This window comes from Micromys minutus (genome assembly GCF_963924665.1).
Source record: "Micromys minutus genome assembly, chromosome: 9".
Classification (NCBI taxonomy): domain Eukaryota; kingdom Metazoa; phylum Chordata; class Mammalia; order Rodentia; family Muridae; genus Micromys; species Micromys minutus.
The window spans coordinates 63,064,598-63,089,251 of NC_137978.1; the positions used below are offsets into that span (position 1 = coordinate 63,064,598).

General features: G+C 48.9%; 1 protein-coding gene across 11 annotated transcripts in view; it reads right to left on the reverse strand.

Moving 5' to 3' along the window:
- The window catches only part of CAMTA1 (calmodulin binding transcription activator 1), a 773,163-nt gene that overhangs the window by 22,891 nt on the left and 725,618 nt on the right, over window positions 1-24,654 (reverse strand). For 6 of the 11 annotated variants that reach the window (XM_080921358.1, XM_080921354.1, XM_080921355.1 and 3 more), the window contains 5 exons: window positions 6,288-6,445; window positions 3,015-3,211; window positions 2,703-2,781; window positions 1,735-2,050; window positions 848-1,032 (listed from right to left, as the gene is read on the reverse strand). In XM_080921358.1, coding sequence (XP_080777484.1) covers window positions 848-1,032; window positions 1,735-2,050; window positions 2,703-2,781; window positions 3,015-3,211; window positions 6,288-6,445 — 935 coding nt within the window. Of the gene's footprint in view, window positions 1-847; window positions 1,372-1,734; window positions 2,051-2,702; window positions 2,782-3,014; window positions 3,212-6,287; window positions 6,446-13,891; window positions 14,265-24,654 lie in introns of those variants that run through there. The other 5 variants (XM_080921352.1, XM_080921353.1, XM_080921348.1 and 2 more) reach the window with 2 other exon arrangements.

A 24,654-nucleotide genomic window follows, 5' to 3' on the forward strand; every position in this document is an offset into this window, starting at 1 on the left:
CAGAGCACTGGAGAGCTCCCCAAGGGTGCAATGCTCAGGCGTGACTCAGCACAAGCATCTCTCCAGGACCTGTTGGCAGGGGCGTGCATGTGGCCTTCCCACCCCAGCATCACCCCTTAGGCAGGTGGGAGGTGCTCTCTACAGCTTTCCTTTTGTTTTGGGATGCTTCAAGAGGAATCTGGAAACAGAGGCCCAGGGACAGAGAATAGAAAACCATGCTCTCTGGCTGCCCCCTTTTGACTGCTTCTGTGTATCTGAGTTGATGGGTTCTGTCTAACCGCCTGGTGCCTTGTTTAGTCTATGACAACTTTAGTGCCCTCAGAAGACTCTGCTTCCTAGTTCATTACAAGGGCAGTCAGCTATTAGCCCTGGAGGTATTTCACCACACGCCATGTGAACCTCGAGCCACAGATGTCCTTCACAATGGCTAGGTGACAGCCGTGTTGGTCAAAGTCACTCAGATAATCCAAACCCCGTCTGCAGGCTTCCTTGCTGGCTATTTTTAGGGCCTTGACTCTATTATGACCAGAATTGAAAACAGCAAAGCTGTCATCCTGGACTCGAGGAAGCAGGACACTTATCAGAGTGTGGGAAGTTTGGTTCTCAAGGGGCCGGCACTGAAGGAGGGGCTTTGTTAAGGGCCTGTGTTCAGGTCCTATCGACAGTGCCTGGTTTGCAGGGGTCTCAGAGGGGCTGATGCTCAACGTTCCCCCGGGAAGACCAGATTGCGAACCCTTCCTGGCATGAGGATGGTCAGGGGTGTGGGGCTGTAAAACCCACACAACCTTCAGAACTTAAAAGGTGACGTCCTGGGCCCGCCGTGAGGCTCCAGCTTCTGCTGGCTTACCTGAATATCATCCATGGGCTGGGAGCATTCCTCGTGCTCTGTCCTATCCCGGTAGACCCCCATCTCTGTATTCACCACCTCTCTGTTTGCCAACATCAGGACGCTCATTGGTTCCCTCGGGCGCACCTGTGAGGGTGCCGCGTCCTTTACTACACTGGTCCCCTTCGGATTTCCAGTCACCTGTACTGTAGACACACCAATGTAAAGATCTTTGGAACTCCACTTTACTACAGGCTGAGAAGCAGACGCTTGGGATGCTGCAGTCTCTGGAGTGGGAGGGGAGGCTTCCCGGCTGTACCCCCTCACTCCTTCACTGGGGCTGATTGTCTCGGGGGAAGACTGCTTAGACCTAGGGCTCTGCTTCCTGCTATTTGGCTGCTCCGGACTCAGTGCAGTGCAGAGCAGCGTCTCCTGCCTTGCCTGGAAGGGCTCGGGGTTCAATTTATGCTTTTTGGGAGCCGGATAATCTTTGTGGCCCTCAGTGCTGTAGTAATTAGAGGGTTCAGACCGAGGTCTTCTCAGCTCTGAAAAGCACAGCAGAAAGGACAGTCAGGTCAGGTGAGGAAAGTAGGAATCCTAAAAATTAACACTTTATGCCTGGGAGATAAGGAGGGCGAAGCTGGAGCGCAGGGCATGGTCCTGGGGCACAAATCCTCCCCAGCAGCAAACGCTGTACTTAGACAATCCTCCAAAAGTATGTGTTTCCTGCACAGAGCTTCCATAGTGCGAGGGGTACTATTTTTAAAGGAAAATCAAAAGCAGAATGTAGCCCCCTCCCACCAACCCTTAAATGTACGTGAGTTCCCTACAGACTCTTCCAAGGGAAGCTGCGGATAGCCAATGGGGGGAGCGGCAGGTTCCGAGATGACACCCTCGTGAGTTTGTACCTGGGTTGGTGCTCGCAATGACGGTGACTCCTTTGGGTATTTCTGGAGAGCTCATGGCCTCCCTCTGCCACTGGGACATCCAATTGTCCGGGCTCGGCTCTTCGCTTGGGGCGCAGTGGATCCGGGATGTCTGTCCCAGCTGGGCCTGCTCGTCCCTCTGCAGGTGTTCCAGACACTCTGCTAACTTCACGTGGCCCCTCGACCTGGCGATTCCCAAAGGCAGCCGTCCCAGGGAGTCGGGGATGGAGATGGCCCGGCGGTCCCACTTGTACAGCACCACAGCGGCTTCCAGGTGCCCTAGGGCACAGGCCCACATCTGAAAGCCAGGGGGACAGATCCAGGGACTCAGCAGGAGTCTGAAAACGGATGTCACTCTTCTCTGTTGGCACTCTCAGTGGGGGCCACTGGATAAACAGTGCCATTTCGAGCTTCTCTAATGACTGCCGGATTCCCGTGAGAAATAATGGCATGCATGTCTGACACTGCCCCAGAGTTTACCAATTCACTTTCTTACATCAGAATTTACCTCTGTATTGTCTTCAGAAAGGGTCTCAATACAGCCCAGGCTGGCCTTGAACTGTGTAGTCAAGGATGACCTTGAACCTGTGAACCTCCCAATTACCCCTCCCGAAAGCTTATGTTAGAAGTCTGCACCACCATCATACTCTGTCTTGAGTCTCATCTTTTAAGTGACATTCTCAGATCCCATTGGGGTCTGGAGTCCCTGCATCAGTTTAGAGAGATAGTTAGGGGACTAGATAAGGTTCCTCATTCATTCATTCATTCATTCACTCACTCATTCATTCATTCATTCATTCATTCATTCATTCATTCATTCAAGACATTCTCTGTGTATTATCCTGGAACTTGCTCTGCAGACCAGGTTGGCCTCGACCTGCCTCTGCCCCTGGAGTGCTAGGATTAAAGGTGTGCACCATCACTGCCTGGCTAACGGGCCTCTTTCTTACCAGAGGAGTACAGGAGAAGTGGTCCACGTTCAGAGGATCAACTTCCAGCTCCAGATCAATGCTGTCTGCATGCTTTGTGCTGTGGGGGTAACACAGTAACAGAGGTTACCACACACTAACACACGGCCAAAGAAAAACAGGCAAAACAGTGAAAAACCAAAAGTGAAACCAAACTGGGCACCTAACCCCTCTCCTCCCCACTCCCCCCCATCCTGGGAGAAATCCCCGGCTCAGGGGCCGGGACACAATGAGTGAGCGGATTCCTAGCCACCAGCAGGAAAGCCTGGGAAATGGAGATGCGCCTGGCCTTACCGCCACTTGATGAGGGTCTGGATCAGGGTGGCGTAGCCCTGGGCAGCAGCCAGGTGTAAGAGGGTCATCCCACGGAAAGTCTTCGAATGGATCAGATGCTTGGACTTGGCCCAGCAGGCTCGGCTCATCATCTTCTCGCACACAACAACCACACGGCTCTCAAAGCAGCTCCCCAGGGCCCCAGCGCCAGATGCACACTATGTCACGAGAAAGTACACGTTACAGCCGTGGCCACGGGCCCTCTTCCTCTCAAGCAAGGCAAGTGACAATTGGCGGTCAGCAGAAAGCACGTTAGTCGAGAAAATGAAGGAACCTCAAGAACTAAAGATGGGGCTGGCAAGATGGCTCTGAGGGGGAAGGCAGCTGCTGCCAAGAGTGAGGACCGCAGAACGGAACCCACTCCATAAGCTGCCCTCTGGCTTAAGTGCACACATGCACTGTGGTTACTTTGTTTTAGTTACATTTGTATCAATGATGAATGCCTGCAGGTGTGTATCAGAGGAGGCTAGAATAGGAAGCTAGGTTCTCTGGAGCAGGTGACTTGCCATCCTCGTAGTAGCGATAGATAGTGACGATAGTGACGGCTCGGAGCAGATGCCACAGGCAGCAGGATCTGATCCACATCACACCAGTAGCTGCCCCCTGCTACTTCTAAAACCAAGGACGTGGTGTCACTTCAAGAGGATTTTTCTTCTTAAAACAAAGTGGCTTAAAAGTATCCAAGGCCCTTTCTTTTCTTTTTTACCTTTAAAAACATCCAGGCTGTGGGCTGCCACGTGGGTGCCAAGATTCAAACCCAGGTCCTCTGCTAGAGCGGCCAGGGCTCTTACCAACAAGCCATCTCTTCAGCCCTCATTGTTTTTAAGTTCTTACAAAGTGAAAAGGGGCACCTGGGAAAGCCTGGGTGATGCCGCGGGAGTTACTCATCAGCAGGGCCCATGGAGCCTAAGTTCGCCAGCCTTGGCCACATGGCTTCCTTGCTGAACACCAGCAACGGAAGAGAGATGAAAATCAAACTGGTAACCCCAACAAGCTGAGTCCCGGGTACAAGTCTTCTGTTCAACACACTCTCAGCCAAGTGGCACATCTAGCCTAACCAACCTTTGGTGTTATTGTAAATGCCTTTTTTTTTCTGGCAATAAGTTCCATGTAATCCAACTAGAACAGAAAGAATACTGCTCTTTGGTGTTTTTTATTTTTAAATCTTAAAAAAAAAATTCCAAGAATTAAAAAGGCAGACAGTCTATTTTCAATGCAATCTGCACCAGAGTTGTCAAAACACTCCAGAGGAGATGGCTGAGCCATCCCCCAGTGCAGCAGACTGACCTTGACCCAGGCAGAAAGCCTGTTCTCTATACGACAAACAGACATGTTTATAGTAGAGGCATGGAAGCCATCAGCCAGTGTCTAAGCAGGGAAAATTCCTAATTAAACACACACGGCCCCGTCTCTGCCGTATGGCGTAGACGTCATCTTCTACTGGAGGGACAACTTGAATCAGTGAGAATGCTTCCCAGTACTCGTGCTGACATTGGATCACGTCGCAGAGGGCCAGTTGCCTTAGGGCTGAGCCCGAGACTGTGCTCAAGTGTTCCCTTTATGCAGCGTTTGCATGTGAAAAGGATTTTACAGGAACCGGCCACTCGGCCCTCAGATCAATGTACGGGCTACATGCTTTACAAAACTTAGTAGTATCAGGTGAAAAATCAAAGCTGTCTTGAGCTGGATACAGTGGTGTAGGCCTTTGGAGCCAGTATTTGGGAGGTAGAGGCAGGTAGATCCCTTGCGGTCTAGGCTAGCCTTAACAGTTTATTATGTGTGGCCTCTACCATTAGTTTCTGAAGCTGGGAGACATAAAAATTTTTTTTGAGATTTTTTTTAATGCTTTGCTTCCATCTGTTATTAGTATGAAAATTCTGGTGCTGGAGGGACTGCTCAGCAGTTAAGGGCACTTGCTGCTCTTTCAGGGGTCAATTCCCAGCACCCACATGATTGCTCCCAACCATGTGTAATTCCAGTTCCATGGAAATCTGATGCCCTCTGCTGGTCTCTTCAGGCACTGCATGCACACATACACACAGGTAAAACACTCGTGCATAAATTAAGAAGTGAATTAAAATATCGTTAGTGTTTCATGCTTTCAAGGTTTCCAAGCAAACAAAAGAGGAAATTCTGTCAGGCATGGTGGTGATACACAACTTTGACCCCAGCCCTGAAGAGGCAGAGGTGACCAATCTCCAACAAGTTCAAAGCCTGAGTTCCAGGCCAGCCAGGGCTAAATGGAGACTCGATCTCATGAACAAAACCGAAACAAAATGGAAGAAGGGATACAGAAGGAGAGAAAGAATTCTGCAAAGGAAACCATCCTTCACAGTGAAGAATAGGAAGGGGATTTCCCTGTGGCTTCTAGGCAAAAAAAAAAAAAAAAAAAAAAAAAAGACTTGGTAGCTGAAGCAAGAAATATCTCCGGGTCTTCTACCTCCGAGTGTTTTAGGAAAGTTTATTCTCAGACTTTCTCAAAATAAAGCTTCTAGCGAGGCTGCCGACGGATGCCTCAGGGACAGTAGTCTCACAGCAATACTTGGCCATCTCTCTGTGTGTGGACACACGGTACATTCTCTGTGCAGCCGCTGAAGGAAGTAAAAGTTGGGCTGGTGGACTGATGGCTCAGTGGACAATGGCATCCAGTCCCCAGAACCCAGGTGTCAGGAAAGAACAGACTCCCCACAGGGGTCCCCTAGCCCCCAAGTGTGTCAGGTACACAAAACAACAAAAAAAAAAAATGAAGAATAAAATTTCAAAAGGAAACGTGTTGTGAGAGATGATCGACCAGATGCTGGGCCTCGCTGGTCGACAGTCCTTGGACCATTTTCTGAGTTCATCTTCGGGGGGGGGGGGGGGTTATAAAAGGCTTAAGGACTGACTGCTGGGTTGAGTTATGCTCCAAGTTCTCAAGGTAGGCTGAGAGTCAGAATAGGAAGGAGAAGGAACTGGTTTGATCCGGATCTCCGGCAGATGTGCATCGCCCCTTGGTGGCTCCTTCCAACTGCCAGGGGACACAGTGACACCTGAGACCAAGAGGGGTAGCTGAAAACTGGGCTGGTCAACCAACTGTCTGCACCCAGGCCTCTTCCACACAAACTGAGCCCGGGCACCACGAAGCAGAGCCCTGGACATTTTCTCCTCATCTATGAATGACATCGGGGCAGCAGGGAGGACCCTGGGAGCAGATGAAACATTAGAGGAGCTGCAGCCGCCTACAGCAAGTCCTACCTGGGCCTGGCCCCCTCCGGCACCGCTGCCGCTGCCTCCGCTGCCGCTGCCACCACCTCCGCTGCTCGCCTGCTTGTGCTGCTGGGAGCCCGTCATCTCAGCCATCCGCCTTTCCATCTGCTCCAGCCGCTCCAGGATGGACATCCTGAACTGGTTATCTAGGGCAGAGTGGGAGGCGTGAGACTGCGCCCTAGAAGGAAGGCATTTGACCTGTGGCCTATGCCAACTTGTGATTCCAGTGTCCAAGACACTGTCAGCAGCTCTGCCAAGTGAGGGACGACAGCAGGCCAGTCTCCCCAGCACGGCACGCGGGTTGCCTCCGCACACCAGAGTGGAACGCTTACAGTCCTCACAGGAAGGACGAGATTTAAAAAAAAAAAAAAAAAAAAAGATCCCTTTGTGTCAAAAACCTCAATTTTGGGTTCCGGCTTCACTATTTGTTTGTGGAATTCCCCACAGAAACCCTGAGATCTGACAGAACATTCCCCCACAACCACTACACCACCACCCAGGGCAGACACCGGAAGTGGCTATGATAAAGATTTCAAGAAAGGAGGCAGGAGAGTATGAGCTCTCTTATGGAGTTTAATGCTCTCGGTCGGTGACAGGTGACGGGTACAGGTTTGGTCCTGCCCTCACTGCAGGGGCTGGGACTGTAATTCAGAAAGCGTGAGTCTACACCACTGAGTAAAACCCAGACAGCACATCCGCATCCCAACCTGCGTGCAAGCACACACACGGGATGAATCGGGGCACGCCACAGGAATAAGAGGAGCCCCAAACCATTACAAACAGCACCAGTGCCCATGTGAACGTCACAGGGTTTGGTAAATTCGGTGCCAGTAGCACGGAAGAGGACAGGAGAGGTCTCTTGATGCTGGAGCCCAATGAAAGTGTACAAATGAGGCGGCCAGTGTGCACGGCCGGGAACAATGGGTGGGCATGCGGCTGACATAGGTCGGGAAAGGTGACCCTTAAGTCTGGCCGGTGTGAAGAGAAAAGCCGGAAATAAAGGGACTGAGGCAGGACATGCAAGGAGCGGTGGAGGGGCGGGCCAGAGAGGAGGGAGGGTAAGTTGGAGAGGTGGACTGCTCGGAACCCTGCTGACTGGTCAGCTAACCACACAGCAAGGGTAGACCCACAGTACCCCTAACTCTCAGCTCCCCAGTGGGAATCACATCTGTTCATCTATGGCCACGGCTCAGAATGTACTACGTGCCCTAAGAAAGTCTTCTGGGCATCAGCTTCCCAAGGCGAACCACAGCCTTTAGGACCTTGCTAACGGCAGCTGTAGAACGTTTTTCTCCCCAAACCTTCGAAAGGCACAGCTCCGTCCAGGACACGGGCATCCGAGTCGTAGGAAAACTTGAAAAGTGTACATCAGCCGATGTTCCCGGCCACCCTAACGGTAACCCCAAACTGGTGAGTGGGGGGTTCACATACGACAAAGAACAAAGGGAGAGACAACACACCAGGGTGTCACCACTCCTGGCCCCAGCTCCTCAGCAATGCAGAAGGCAGGTGCTACTGCGTGCTGCCTTGCACACACGGACGGCTCCTCTCTCTGGCCACACAAATTCCCCAGGAAGGAAATATCAGAGAAAGACAGACATAGGCTTGAAGTGCCCTGAAAAACAAACCCCTCCCTCGGAAACTTTAAATATTAACTTTCTATCAAATTCATTTTACTTTACTAAACCAAAACGCAAGAGGGAGACCTTTTCCCAGTCCCGAGGTCGCCTCCACAAATACCATAAACAGAAACAAGCCTGGTGCGCTCGAGTGAAATGGAAACTTTCCCCCCATCTCTGCTCTGAGTAGATACAGCCATCTTGGGGGATTTCATCTGAGTATTACCCATGTGAGTAACTTGGAACCAACACTGTCTGGGAGGAAGGGAAGGTGGGGAAGATTACTGAAGGGTCCTTGGATCCCAGGACTCCAAAGGGTACGCTCTGTCAGAGGTCAGGTATACAGAACACCCTGGGTCACAGCTCAGCTTGAAGCAGCAACCCCGATATCCTCCTTGGGACACTGCAAAGGCTCTTGCTTCCTTCCCGCAGTTTGGAGCTCAGCTTCACCTCCGTTCACCTCTGGACCTGCACTAGGCTACCGAGGGATGCCCCGTTGCTATGCAGTGAGTACTTATTTATTGACAGGCTACTCCAAGAAGCACTTCCTAAAGATGCCCAGCCTCTGAATCAGGAGCCAAATAAACACCCATTGCTTGATAGATCATCCAGTGTCAGATAGAGCTGCCTCTGTATCCGTGTTCTGTGCATCCGTGGGCTCATTTGAAAGATGGACAGTATTTTTTAATGAGGATGGGGGATGGGGAGACGGTTCAGTCCATGAAGTGCTTGCCCTGCAAGCAGGGGAACTTGGGATTTCCAGTCACTATGGAAAGTCAGAGCAGATATGGTAACCTGTCTAGAAGCCCAGCTCAAGAGGCAGAGACGGGATCTCTGGGGAAAAGCAGACCAGATGAACTGGTTGAGCTCCCAGTCTGAGTGTGAGGTAAATGAAGAAGGTGGGGTGAGGAGGAAGACCACTGTTGAGAGCTCCGGCGCCATGCCGAAGCACTTAAAACACAGATAAAAGCAAACAAAAAGCCCAGGCCTGGTGGCTGGCCTATAATCACAGCTACCTCGGAGGCTAAGGCAAGAGAATCAAGTGTTCAAAGCCAGACTGGGTAACTTATCAACATTCTGTTTCAAAATTGAAAAGGCCTGGAGGGCACGCCTTTAATCCCAGAACTCAGGAGGCCGAGGCAGGCAGATCTCCAAAATTTGAGGCTAGCCTGGTCTACATAGCAAGTTCCAGACCAGCCAGACACACACAGTGTGATGCTGTCAAAAAAAAAAAAAAAAAAAATCAAACACCAAAATGCCCAGGACTGTCTGTCAGTGATTCAGTGTGTGTCCAATCCCACCAAATGAGTACACAAAGTATTGTATGGATTTCTTGTCATTCCCTAATGATACGCACATTGACTGACACAGCATTTGCCTTATATTAGACATGGCAAACAACTGTAAAGTGATAAGATACATGGGAAGAAACACATAGGCTCTGTGCAAACACATCGTGAAGGAGGCCCGAGTATTCCTAGGTCCTGGTACCTTTGTGATGTCCTGACCCCAATGCACCCTGGGCACTGAGGAGGCACTGGACTTTATTACTAAGAAATAGACTGACACCAATGGTTTCCATTTTCAGAGGGCTTAAGAGACCACCGAGCTCTACTCCCAGAGTGTCTGACCCCATAGGTCTGGGCAAGGCCCAGCGGTTACATTTCTCACAAGTTCTCAGGGGATGCCGAGGATGCTAGTCGGGACCACATTTCAAGGAGCCTGGCTCAGGCCCTGGCTTGCTTCCACTGTGAAAGAACACCCCTCTTCCACCCCGTGCTTGGATGACAATCTGACAGTGGCACAGACTCCTCCCAGCCTCCGGTAAACTCTCCCATCCACACCAGCTCCGTTGAGGAGAACGGGGACCTACACCTTTTCTCCAAGTGCAGAGCCAACTCCAACCTGTCATGACTTGAAACCGTTAAGATCCAATCCACCCCCACCTTTACTCGGCTCTGACCCAGCCACACACTACCCTACATTCCCACTGTTTCTTGCCAGCTTCTGTTCAAGGTGGGAAGTGCGCCCAGGCTTGAGTTTTGCCTTTGCAAGTCTCTCAACTGGTCTATTTCCCCGCATGGCTTCAGGAAAGGTACTTTAGCTGTCGGTGGCTCCTTCCCACAGGTCAAGCACACACCGTACACTTGAACCAAAGCCAGAAAGTAAATAACCTGGCTGAGCCGCCCCACCCCCTCGTGAGGACCACGTTCTACCCACTTTTCGCAGAAGCAGTTCTCCATGGGACATCAGTGCCTGAGAGAAAGGCTCCTTGGATTTCTGACTTTTAGTAGCTCTCGATTTTTTGACTCTGTATTTCTGAAGAATCCTAACTGGACGTTCTGCGGGTGATCCTCCGTTTTAGGGTTGTCGCTGGTTAGACAGGATCTGTGGGATCTTGAGAATCCCAGGGGGTCAGGGATGATGTACAGTTGTGACCCTTGATCCGTCTGGTTTGGGCAGGGTCTGCCGGACTCGCTGATTAAGCTGGGATTTTTCCCAAGCAGTCTTTGCAAGCAAGGAACTAAAACTCCTGTCTGTGCCCACAGGGAAGCGCCCCGAGTTCCGTGTCACGGGGAAGAGGTGTCATGTGTAACCTGGAGCTCTCTGCTGAGGAAGGAAGGCTATCCATCTCTGTTCAGTCAGAGGTTGGTCTCGGTGCACTATGGTCCACCCCGGGTCATAATCTCACCACGTACATAACTACACTGCGGAGTCCCTGTTCCAAGTGCATGAGCCCACGCTGGCCCACAGTCTTCTGATCTTTCTCTTCAGACTGCTTCCTCAACCTTCAAGGTGCAGGTTTCCTTGGTTTGCCCTGCCTTCCTGCCCCAGCCTTGGAAGCAACAGTGAGATGTGGAGTTCCTTTCATGGGAGGATTGTGTTTAGGAACCAAGACGTGCGTGCTGCGTGTCCTTACTGTTGCTGCGTCACTGCTTCGAGGCTCCTTCAGTGCACAGCTAGTGCACGCTCGCATGTACCCCGACACGTGCAACCACAGCAACCCATCTGTTGTATGTTAAAACAAACATGACTCCATGCTGATAGCCGTGACTAATGTTCATTTCATTTATACCCTCGGGGCCACGGAAACACAGACAGAAAGAACAGTGGGTTTTTTTTGTTTGTTTGTTTGTTTGTTTGTCTTTGTTTTGTTTGTTTGGATTTTTAGACGTAGCCCAGAAACAGGAGACAGGCTGCAGAGATTACCCAGTGGTAAGTCAGACTGCAAAAGAGGAGCAAGAACCTCATAGGCACACAGAAGGTACGGTAACCTGCCCAGCCTTTCTTACTCCAGTTCCTTAAGTTTCCAACAATATTTTTTAAAAGTGTAAGTATAAAGGAAACCACTCACAGTCTCGGATAACTGGTGGTTCCAAAGATCAGAAAGAAAACACACAACCAACCAATCACTGCCCAAGAATCAACAGCTTGTTGAAGCTGTGTGTGGTGGTACACACCTTTGAACTCAGTGCTCAGGAGGCAGAGGCAGGCAGATCTGAGTTCAAATCCAGCCTGGTCTATATGATGAGTTCCAGGCCAGCCAGGTCTACACAGTAAGACCCAGTCTCAAAAGAGCTTCAAACAACTCACAAGAACGGGTACCTGAAGCCAGCCTTCCCCATCATGGAAAGCATCATGCAGCCCATCAGAGGACTTCTCTGTCTCTCTAATAGGGATTCTTAACTCTCAAAAGGGATTCATTGAAAATATTCTGAGTTGAGAGTTGCCTAAATCTTTAAAGTTTCTAAGGCTGAAAGAAAAAAAGATTTTTTCGAGAAATCGGATGCACACAGCATGTTCTAAGTTTAGAAAACATGGAGTGGGCTACTGGAAGGTGCAGACATCCAGAGGCTTAAGCATCTGCTCCCAGTGAGGGGGAGTCTATGCCAAGAAAGACCCTGAGCCTGCTGCATTGCTCCTGATGTTGTACATCCCATTTTAAGTTTTAGAGCTCACCGATTTTCATGGCTCTACTGAATGGTTTCTGACGAGAGATCCAATCATTTAAAATACCAGGGCCCAGGACTGGAGAGACGGCTCAGTGGTTAGGAGCACTGGCTGCTCTTCCAGAGGACCTGGGTTTCAGTTCTCAGCCACCACATGGTGGCTCACAGCTGTCTGTAACTCGAGTCTCAGGGGACCCAGTCCCTTCTTCTGCTCTCACTGGGCACCAGATACGAGTGCATACACATACATGCAGACAGAAAACACATGCACATAAAATCGGCCCAGCCGTTGTTGCTCTTGCAAAGGACCCACGTTTAGTCCCCAGCACCCACAGGGTGGCTCAGAATCATTAGTAACCCACGTTCCAGAAATCTGTGGCAGATGCCATGCAGGAGGGACTACGGTGGGCGGGTAAGCTTCCTGGAGAAGCTGCATCGGAGGTACCTTTGGGAGGCACAGCCCTGGGGGCACCCTCTTTGTGTACTTTCTGCTGCTGCGCCTTCCCATGTCTGTTCTCGCTATATGCCTGGAGTCTGACATGGTGGGCTTGGGGGTGAGGACACCTTCACTGCCTATAGTCTGGTGTGACTGCTTCCTGGGAGACAGCCCACCCTCTTGGGCGGTTTTCCTTTAGATCAATATGAAGATGAACTTTCTTGATATGATGCTGTTTAGATGAATCCCTGGCTTAAATCGTTGTAGAAGCTTAGGGGAGTTGACAGAAAGTTTAAGAAGATGGTTTAGGCTGTTCTGCTAGAAAGATACAATAGGGTTAATAGTGGAACGTGTCCCCCTCCCTCTTAGAACAGAGCAGGCTGCAGAGGTCGAAAAAGGTGCACAGAGAGCAGTCGTGCCTTACAAGTGTGTAACTGTACTTGGAAGAGAAAAACAGGCTCGGGACAAGTTAGTGATCAAAGAAAGCATTTCATTCCAAGTTGGGTCTGTGCACTTATGATCCAGGGATGTAGTCGCTGGTTTCAGTGCGTACCATGAAAAGACAGGGTTATGAAAAGTCTATAATTTGAGTGTAAGAATAGAGAACAGACAATTAGCCAGTTTAGCCGAACAAGACTTCAAAAACAAGGTGTCAGGACAATCTGTTTCTTGTTAAATTAAAACTGTCAGCTAAGCACAGGGAAACACTTGTTACAACAGACTGTCTGCCTTGCTTAAGACTTGTTAATAAACCGCAAAAAAAAAAAAAAAAAAAAAAAAAAAAAAAAAAAAAAATCACTGCTTTGGGGTTAAGATGAACTCATGGAGAGAAAGACAGACAGGAAATGTTTAGTCAGGTATGAGTTTCAAAAGAAGATGTGCGCCATAACCTGCTGTAAGTCTCCTTTGCGGAGTAATTTTAGTGTTTTTTGAAGAATCTGTTTTGGGGTGATTGTTGTAGAGAACATGTAACTTGTGGCTAAGGGAAAAAATAAAGTGGTCAAAATTTGCTTTATCTACCAAGTGTGTGAGTATGCGCCAGCACCGACACCCCCACGTCCCCGACCCCACATCCCCCTCTTGGATGGCGGACCCTGCTGTTTGAGCTGGTCAACAGATCTGGCGCCATCTTCTGGCCTTCACAAGTATTGCATGCACGTGATGCACTTATATGCAGGCAAAACACTCAAAATATCTCTAAAAAAATGTTTAAGTCAAATCATTCTCCTGGAAGCTGTAATGTGGAACTCAACTTTTTGTTGTACGGTGGCATGCTCTTCAGCAACTGCTCCAGGTCACTCGTCTGTTTTCCGGTGGGTTCCCTCGGTCCCCTTTTCTCCAAATGAACTGTTCTCCCAACACACCAGGAATTTTCCATGCCTCTGGGCCTTAGCTAATGTCACCCTTTCTCCAGTCCACCTGTGAACTTCTGATGCTCTGTAAGCTCAGCGCTTTCGCTGGGGTAGTAATAGCTGCCGCACAGAGCACCTCCAGGAGCCAGGGACGCCTCCCGTCTAAGTCCCATCTTCCCAACAACTGAAGGGTTTCCCTCTTCACTGAGAGAGGGGAGAGCCGAGGCTTACTTACCTAGACTCATGCTGTGTTCAGGGTCAGAACAGAGATCTGGACACAGGCTGGAATCCAAAGTGGTGTTCTTTCCACCCGGCTGCCCTTCCCGGTCTTGCGAACGGTACACATTTGCTTTCCTATAGGCCATCTCACTACTGGCAAGACTGGGCTTCTGGGACACAGGGATCTGGCACGGGCAGAATGCTCGGTGGAGGGAGTACTATTTTCTAATTTAAGCACCTGGGAGCCAAGTTATTGATGAGGTCATTTACCGACCGGCGGCCAAGGACTCAGCAAATTTCACTGCCACGGTGGATCTATGCGCCAACCAGCATTCTTACCGTTTCCTTCAGCAGGGAGGGATTGGTCAAAATGGTCAAAACGCAATGGAGCTGACTTAGAAGGCGGGAGGAAAAAAGGCTGTTTTCCTGGCTGGCTGCCATTTTCTTTTCTTTTCTTTTTTCTTTTTTAGCTCAGGTAAAGAGATGATGTCACTACACAGAGCTGGCCGAGAGGCCTGGCAGCAAGACCCAAGCATGTGACGTCCTCACAGACTCGCGCTGGAATTTCCTAGCAGAGCAATGTCACTTTCTGCAGCCACTGGCTGCACACTAAAAATACCACTGACCCCTAACTGTCAGGTGCCCCCTTCGGGAAATGGGCTCTGCCAACGACCAGCAAGGAGCTCACCGTAACCGGAAGCAGAGCCTGCAATTGGTTACCAACGTCTTAAACAAGCCTGCCAGGTTAAGCTGCTGCGTGGACACGGACTTTTTAATTCTGTGAAACAAAAGAGATAGTTTTCTAGAACCACCTCAGATGCATACTTGGGCACGGATGTCTGCAGCTCAGCTGACCACACAGCACAGGAGGAGGCTCGGGAGTGCGCGCCGAGCCACTTCTGAGTTCTGTTGGCCAGAGGGGAAGAAAGTTCGCCTTGGCAGGTAAATGAATGAAGGAGCAACCATCAAATACCATCTGCTATTTTAAAACACGCTATTTGTGTCTCAAGTGCACATGTGCCTCCTGTTGCTATTTGGACAGGGGACAAGAGGCCGTCTCTAGCTCCATTTACAGCCTTTGGCTTCAGTGGCAGCAAGGGCTGACCAAGCAGGAGGAGGTATGGCCGAGACTATTACTGTGAAACACTGAACTGTTGCTTAGGGAGTCTCCTAAATGCTTCAGGAATCTCAGAAAGACGGGAAAAGTGAAGTCACCTCATCCCTCCCCAGAATACACGGGGCCGGCGGGGTCCATTAAGCTGGTCCTCCCTGGCGAGCCCCAAGATGTCCAAGTGCAGAGGGAAGGGGAAGGGCCAGCCCACGATAGGGCACACACTGTACCACTCCGATTTTCCAAAGCAACTGCTAAATTTAGCCTCGGGAAAAACCTGCCATATTCCACTTTTTAAAAAAACCCTCCAACTCTCCGGACCTAAACACCGGAAGGGACTCCTGTTCTAGTTAAGGTGTCTCCTCCACCTGGTTCCACTTGTGGGGGTTTGGCACTCCAATTTCTCCTCTACGTTTTTGTTCCCCACAATTCTGAACCAGAGTCTCAGGAATGCCCTAAGACTCTTCTGGGAGGCTGCTGAACAAAGCCACCAAAGCCAACTGGCAGGCGTGGCAGCTATGGGGAGCAGCGCAAACCGAATGCTTCTCTCCCACCTGCGGTCATCCAATATGACAGCCAGAGGTGCATGAGGAGCAGCAGCTATTATTCTCCAAGGACCCCACCTCCAGACTCATGGGGTGTCCACAGAGCTCAACTGTCTCTGCAGAGCATTGGACAGGAGAGAGCCCCAAGATACTGCAAGAACTGACCTTGTCAATAGAGGACCTGAAAGTCAAGGCAGCCCATTAGAACCAAAGAGAACTGGGCTCCGACTGAGGATTAGTGACCGTTCCCATTAGTGCCCCTTAAAGGATGCTAACTGTCCAAAAGACAGCCAAATCCAAGGGCCACCCCAACAGTCCCAGCCCACTGAGAAAAATGCAATACACAACGAAGCCTGAAGTCTCAGACAATGAATATAGGTTAATAAAAAAGAAATGTGATTGACAGAGAACGAGACAGACATCAGTGGGGGCAGATTATGCCACAGCCCAAGGTTTTTCAAAGACAGGGCGCTAGCCTGCGACTCCGAGGACAGGCAGGAAGATGCGGGGGTGGAGAAAAAGCTAACTGGCTTGAACGAAGGAAATTCAGAGCAAAACCCCTAATGCTTGAGGACCGACAAGGACAATGCCGGCAGGACTGTCAGCAGGCGTGAAGACATTCACAGTTGCCGGTGTTACCGAACGCCAGTTAAAATCCTTGGGGGAGGCGTATGGAGGAGAGGGACACGGGAAGAGACTCACACTGCACCTGAACTGGGGCTACAGAGAGTGATAACCAAGACAGCTCAAGTTTTGTTAACCAACAAGGGTCTAAAACATGAGAGCTCAGCCTCTGGCTGAAGAAACCTAGTCTGACGCACAAAACACAGTCAGGCCACCAGGTTATGTTCAGCCCTGCCACTGAGCTGGCCACATGCAGTGACACACACCTTTAGTCCCATCGCCGGGGAGGCAGATGAAGGTGGATCCCTGTGAGGTTAAGGCCAGTCTGGTCTATATGGTAAGTGCCAGGGCTATGTAGAGACCCTGTCTTTAAAAAAAAGGGAGGAGGGAGAAAAATACACATGGAAAAATAACTGGCAAATGAATGACTTCCCCCATCTGAAACATAACATGTGAACCTTAGTAAAAAGCTACTGTCATTTCTGTGGTGGTCCATTGTTTTCCAACCGAGTTATTAAAATCAAGTCCTTGCTTTTGTTTTTATCTTTTGGTCCTGGCTGTCATATGCCTCAAACTCACCGTTTGGCCAAGAATGACCATCATCATCTCTGATCCTTCTATCTCCACCTCCCGGATGCAGGGGTTACCGGCACCACACGCCCCCTCCCATTTCCTGTCCTGCATCTGGCAGGCCATCTTTTATCTGTCCCATGTCTGAAACAAACAAGACATTTCACCAAGACCCTGTAACAATCTCTAGTGCGGTGCTACCCCAGAGGCAGGGGTGGAAACTTAGTAACAAAAGAAAGGCTGTTTTATAGAGCACCTGGGAAGAGAAGCCAGACAGCCCTGCCTGCTTCCAGTTAGGGCTTTCTCCTCACCGGGGATGCTTAGTCCCGGGTTCCTGGTGTTTTTCCACATCTGAGAAACCTTGCGCTCCACACACTGACTGGAAGAATTCTGCTGCTGGTTCCAGACTCAATCTCTGCGGCTGGCAAACCTTGGCTCTCAAAACTGACTGTGGGGTGCCATCTGCACAGACACACTCTGATGACTTGCTAACTTGTGAGATATGTTGAAGTTCCTAATTCAAAAGCGAGTATCTATTTGTTTATCTTTAGGACAGGGTCTTACTATGAAGCTGTGGCTAGCCAGTCTGGCCTTGATCTCCCAGAGATTCCTCTGCTTCACAAGTGCAGAGACTAGCCTGTTTTTTTTTTTTTTTTTTTTTTTTGTTTTTTTTTTTTTAAAGATAGAGTTCTACAATGGCATACTTCTATCCCACAACTTGAACATTTAATAACCATATTTTTTTTGCAATGCTATAAACTCTGAGATAAATACAGGCAAAGTACCTTTTAGATGAATCAATTAAAATAATTTAGAAATAAACAGATGTAATCCCTAAAATAGTGGCCAGAATAGAGGTAAGTCTCAACAGATAAAAGACTTAAAGTGGTATTTTACTATCCACTACAGGTCTTTCTGATAAATGGATACACTTTTTAACAGTTTTAGGAAATGCTTGGACCTCAGCATCTTTCTGAGATGGTTGTTTTGGTCCTGGGCTCCATCTGTATCCACAACAGCACAGGGTTCATTCCATGTGCTGACTGTGGTACTCAGCACTCACACCCTAGGCCAGGTCTAAATCCAACTCCATCCGGGCCTGGCCTTCTGATGAAGAGCCAAAACAGTCAGTGTTCACTACAGTGGTGCAAAACATGACTCCAAGCTCGTGTGGGGCAGCCCTGTCCTAGGAGTCCCACAGGGGACTCCTCGAACCACTTCATTCAGAGTACAGTTCTAAAGGTGTGGGGAAACAGTTACAAAATGGACCAAGGGGATGGCTCAGCCGTTAAGAGCACTGGCTGCTCTTCCAGAGGTCCTGAGTTTGATTCCCGGCAACCACATGGTGGCTCACAACCATCTGTAATGGGATCTGATGCCCTCTTCTGGTGTGTCTGAAGACAGTTACAGTGTGCTCATATAAATAAAATAAATAAATCTTAAAAAAAAAAAGAGCACTTGGCTTTTCTTATTTTAGAGTATCATCCAAGTTCTGTGCGAGAACCCCCACCAAAAACCGTTTCCATTTCCTAAACTATCTTATGTAAATTTCTGCTCAAGGATCACTGTTGTACGATGTAAGGTTCACTATCTCCCTGTGACTGTATCTAACATACTGTGACTGTATGTCACGTGTTTCTGTGAGCTATGCAGTCCAGTGCTTTATGGTACACGGTGCCTGTCCATGTTACCTCTGTGCCCCCTGCAAATGTAAACTATTTATTGCAGGTTTAAAGGGTTTTTGGTTTTGTTGTCAGGCTAGCCCAGAGACCTATGACTGTTTAAAGTGTGAAGTATTAATAGGCCTATAAACTTAAAAAAAAAAAAAGTCTCCCATAGTCATGGATTTTAAACACTTGGTTCCCAGTTGGTGGCCCTTAGGGGGATCCGGACAGCACAGCCTTGTTGCAGGAAGTGAAGTAACTGGGGGAGGGTTTTGAGATTAAAAGCCTTGTCCCACTCTTCAGATCAGTCTCTGCCCCATGCTTGCACCAAGAGACGTGTATGCACACGCACGCACATGAATGCACACGCGCGTACACGCACACATGCACACACCCACTTTCTGCTCCTGCTGCTTGCCGCCCCACTTCTCTCTGGGTGGCCTTGGGTATGGGCCCCATCACAGCATGCTCTCCCCGGCTTTTTACAGTACGAACCAAAACACCTTTCACACATCCAAAAGCCGAGGGCATTGATTCTGGCCAGAGTATACAATCAATGGTTTCTTTCACAAGAAAGGACGGCAAGATACTTAAAATACAGTCTTTGTTGGGAAGTCCAAACCACAAGTGTGGGATGTTAAGAAACCGAATTGTATTTTCTGAAAAAAACAAAAAACAAAAAACGGTCCTAAGGACCATTGGTCAGCAACCACTGTGGAGTCAATAAACGGTAATGAGCTCTGGTTTCGTCTCCTCTAAAATGGGGCGGGAGTGAGAACCCAGGACGGGGCTTTACTGCTCCGTTTCTGTGGTTTCAGAGTGACAATCTGGTGTAAGGATCACCAAGTGATTCCTCTGACCACAGCCCTACGGGGGAAGAGGCACGAGGTGTTTCTGAGCCTGCCTCAAGGCCACATTCAAATTCTGTAACATTAGGACTCGGGTCTCTGGTGAATAGTCAGGTCATGGTGGAGTGCTTATGAACAGGACTACTGCCTTTAAAGGGATCCCAGGGAACCATCTTGTCCTTCTGTAACACAAGGATGTGAGCGGCTGGCCACACCACCCAGGAGAACACAACCTCGCACACACGAGAGCACCCTGACCTGGGACTTCCAGCCTCCAGAACTGTGGAAACTACTACGTTCATAAACTGCCTGCCGAGAGTATGATGTCACAGCTGCCCAGACTGAAAACTACTGTTGCCCTGTACTTAAGGGGGTACAGGCACTTGACGCCAGGGGTCAATGGATAGAGGCCGGACGCTAGACTCCAGCTGGGCCAGAGTCCAGAGAGTGGCTCATCTGTGCTAATAAGGGACATTTCGGGAAATGCAAAGGTCGGTCTGTCTTCCCAGACAAGTTTGCTAAGCCGGCAGGGTGTAAATTCGGCACTTTGAGCAGGCCGCTTCAGGAATACCTGCCTGAGACTAAAGAGCCAAGACAAGAGGAAAGATTCCTTATGACGTCCCTTGAGTACCCAGAACCAGTGTCCCTGAAAAAAAAATGCCGAACCTGGATTCAATGACTCAGGGGCCTTCCTTTCTACATAATCTGATTCAAGAGGAAGTTGTGTCATTTGCAGGTAAAGAAGAGGCATGTGGTGGGGCTATTGAGATGGCTCCATGAGAAAAGGGGAGGTGTTTCCTCTGGAGACCCCAGCTCCACCCCTAGAAACCACATCAAGATCGGTAGAGAGAACAGACTTCCTAATGTCCCTTGTCCTCTACACCTGTGTCGTAACGGGCAGGGATTCTCCCCCATATTCAATGGCAGACTCCCCCGATATGGTCCTTTTCTTTTTATTTTAAAAGGGTTGAAGTGACGGCCAATCAGTTGAGAGCACCGGCTGTTCTTCCAGAGGACCCAGGTTTGATTCCAAGCTGCAGGGCGGCTGGTAACTCGCCGTAACTCCAGTCCTAGGGGATCTGATGCCTTTTAGCTTCTATGAGCACCAGGCAAGCACCCACATATACATCATGCAACACAGACAAAAACTTTATACACATAAAATAAAGTTTAATTTGTTTAATTTTAAAAGAGACCGAAAGATGAGTCTTTTTTTTTTTTTTTTTTTTTTTTTTTGGCCAAATACCAGGGAGGTTCTGTTTCTCACTCATAAGTAAAAATCTTCCCCATCACTAACCATGTTTAGCACTGCCCTTACACTGCTCTAAGTTTCTCCAGAAAACCAGGTAAATTACGGCAGATACAAGCTGCTGGGCTTCTCTGGAGCACAGTGATGCCGCTACCCACAGAAACCAGAAAGATGGCAAAGGCAGACTGTGCTCCGGCCTAGGTGCAGACCGTCTGTCAAGGAATTTACATCTGGAAGAATCTTAACTCTTCAAGCCTTGAGTTACAGCAGGAGGCTGTGGGACAGAGACACACCCCACGGAGCAGAACCGCAACGGCAACACCAGACCTGAAGAGGCGGTTCAGGAATTGCCTTTTGACTCTTTCTTACTGTGGCCTACAGCAACAGAACCCACGAGACAGGCAGGAGGCAGACAGACAGACACACAGATACCTGAACAAAAGCACTTCCCATGGGCACCACACTTTTGATTTTAAAAACTGGTGGTGCTGGCCCACTAAACCGACTTCCTGAGCCACTTACAGCTTTCGGAAGTAGGTAAGGGGTGGAAGGGCAGGGATATAAGACAGTCCCTACTAATTCAGTTAGTGGCAAAGTGGGGGCACAACCCGAGTACCCATCTTGCTGCATGACATGACATCAAACAGCTGTTGCCTATACGCATTCCTGGACAGTAAGCTCCCCCGCCAACCTAAGAAACCCAGGAAGATGATCCACATGTCTGACCTAGCCACTTTCCATGGGTACAGACAGTGTCCAGGTTTTTAGGGCCACCTCAAGACCACTTAAGAAGGGCTCACATCCAGCAGAGACCTTGAACCGACCTCAGTGGGAGATCATGTGACGTCTGTGTCTAGACTGCCAAGAGACAAGACCAGACCTAAAGTATAAATAGGATCATGTTGGTTTCAAGCTTAAAGAATATTTTCACCGTTTCTCTGGCGCTGTTTATCGAGGTGCATAAGACCGAGCTAGGTCTTCATCGGTGTGTGTCAAGCTTCGACACCTAGACCGGATCATGCCAGAGAGAGTCGGGGAAGGAAACTGCAGCCACACCCACCTCACACACCGCTAACAGACACTTGTCTAGTCCAGATGCTAGAGGAGGCTGAATCAGTGAGGGACCTGAATCAAGCTTGGAGGCTATTCCGACAAAATCTAACATGGAGTGTTGACATACAGAAGCTTCTGACCTGACGTTAATACCAGATCCGTACTCAGCAGCCAAGTCACAGACCTGGATGGGGGTGGGAACCGCTAGGTAGGAGACGGCGTACAGAGGATATGGTTGTTAAAAAGGAAGTTAACATGTCTTAGTTTAAAATAATGGAAACCCCTATTTATTTATCCTTGCTCCCCACAATACAAAAAGAAAAATGTTAAGTTTATCAGCATTTTAATTACTGAAACATCTGCTCTTGCATTTTAATTACTGTAAACACCTGCTCTTCCTATATTTCCTTTCTGCAACTTTGTTCTTATCAGTTACAATCTGCTTGAAACACTGTAGACAGTAGATGCTTCGAAAGGTCGGCCCATCTCTTCACATGGTATGTCTGCTATGCTTGTCTTAGACAACAATGCAAAATTCAACAAATAAAAGATACCATACTGTCAAAATTTTGATTAATCCACAAGAAAAACTTCTCTAAAAATGAAGCATCAAGAAAGATCATTCAACTAGCCCCTTCAACGCCTGCGGGGTTTTTTTTTTGGGGGGGGGGGACACTATTTATAAGCTATTTTGTCACTTTTAAAGAGTGACTTTCCAGATGGCAAAAGCATCTTGTTTGCCTAACTGTGTGGTAGCCCAAATGTAAGAGCAGCAGAGATGCCTACTGTGTGGCAAGCCAAGTGTGAGAACAGTGGAAAACGGCAAGAAGTCTTTCGGCTTCTGGGCTTTCAGGTGCTTTGCCGAAAGTGAGTCTATTCAAACAGACCTCTGCAAGTGTGAGCACCAAGACCCCCATGACACAAGGTGGCAACACCCTATGTGTCACCTAGTAGGCTAATAAGCACTTCCCAAATGTGGCTAATACTAACATGTGACCATTGACGTAACTTAATACATATCATCCGGATTTCTCCCACTGTTATTTAAAATGACTCGGTGGCTGTCTGACCTTATGTGATATCTTAGAAGAGTAAGAAAGATAAAATTACTCCCATGTGACTTTAGTCTACACTTGTTAGATAGCCTTAAGTAAAGCTATGGCCAAACCCTAGGAAGTGCGTAAGATTTTACAGTGTTGTTTGCTAATTTCAATAGTTTCCCCGGCACTCTCGCTCTCTTTCTCTCTCTCCTTCAATTTCCTGTCTAATCCTCTTTTATTTCATCTATTTTTATCTGGATTCACGTGTAATCTGTATCTCAGTGGCCTCCCTGAAGTCCCTCCCCCATCCCCCTGGATGGAAGGTGAGCTACTCACAAATAAACCACACCACGCACAGCTGCCAGAAGCTTTTTGGCAAAGAAACACGTAACTGAAATCAGCTCCCAAATATTAGGCTCGGGCACCGTGACCAGATTCTCTGCTAATGTTTAATAATGAAGACCTGGCACCAGACTGAGACTCCTCTCTTGAAAATCTCAAAGAGATAACAAACAAGAAATCCTTTTTAACCTGAGGAAGCAACGCCCTTTACATATGAAAAGACACACCAGCCACGCAGAGAACAGTGAGGAGCTGAGGAAGGCGGCTACACCCAGCTAGGAAAAGATGAAGGCTTCCAGAAAACCCCACAGGGCTGTGCCAAGCCTAACAAAATGGTCTCCCGTGATTTTTACTGGGCAGCATGAAAAACTGTTTTGTATGAACGTATTCGATTTTCTTTAAACATTTTTTTAAAGCAGGCTATACACACAGTACTGTAACTTCCAAGTTCATGAGAAAGAGTGGCACACCCGAAGTCATTATGACAGATCTCCAAAGGAAACCCTAGATCCCCCAATTTACATGTCCCACACTGCCAGGGGCCAGCCGCTCCAGAGCTGAGCCTGGAATCCAAGCTGTCAGTAAGAGCTTCACGCCTTCTTGGTTGGATACTTTCACTGGCAACTGATTCTTCAGCTTGATTTGCTCATGTGAAACAAAGAATCCTCAGTTCCACCTGTTACCCCCAATTCTGAAGCAGCCCAAGCCTACACTGCAGCAGTGGGGGACACTCTAGGAAGGAGGACCCGGCTCAGTCCTGAATGCAAGGCGGAGGGAAAGCCTGAAACCGCATGCCTGAGATTCTAAAAGCCTTCAACGATGCAACAATGTTAATTCTTTCCTTACATGATTCATGTCCACTTGGATTGTCCAGAGTGAAATTAACCAAAGACCCCACGAGGTTCCTAAGCAATTCACAACTTCAATGCCATTTTTTACCCACTAAACCAAACATCTCCTGTAAGTAGATGCTGTCTCCTAAAACATTAGAGAGTATCATTCCCTAAATCCAACACAAAAAGACCCACAAGCCAATCTGCTACCCAGTAACTCTGGTTTTCAAATAACAAATGATTTACCTACAAACACAGACCAGGAAAAGCGCTGTGAGCTGCTCAATGTTTTTCCTTACTGGATTCCATAGTAATAGTTTTTGTGCACAAAGACCAGAGGAAAATTCTGTCTAGCTACTGTTTATCCATTTTACCACAAAACTGGTCGGGAGCACAGTTATCATATGTGAGTTTGGTTTCCTGGAGAGGAGGAACTAAGCCCCTTTAAGTCACGTAAGAGGCACTCTGAAGACCCGAGAGCCTTCCTGGTTGTTTACTGGATCTGCTACTCCCATTGCTACCTCAGGTTTGGTGGACGAAGTAGAAAAGTGAGACAGGAAGACAATGCGCAAGACTCAGAAGTGGGTCCTGCTGTTCTACAGTAGCCTATTAAGTGCTAATTCTAACACCGTGCAAACCACGGAGAATCAAAAAGCAAGACGACCCACCCTGGGCATCTAAATGGGTGGCCATGAAGAAGAAGGTGCCTCCTCGCCCTTGCTTCTGGGCTGCAGGTAAGCCAAGCTCTCAGCAAGTTCTTCCACACCTTCCCTCTCAACTTCGCCACCTGCCTTGGGTGCGTGGAAAACAAAGCGGCCTTCGCTGCGCGCACCGCGGGCGGGGATCCAGGCAAGGGGCGCGGGCCCGCGGACAGGGGGGAGCTCAGCGCGGCAGCCGCGG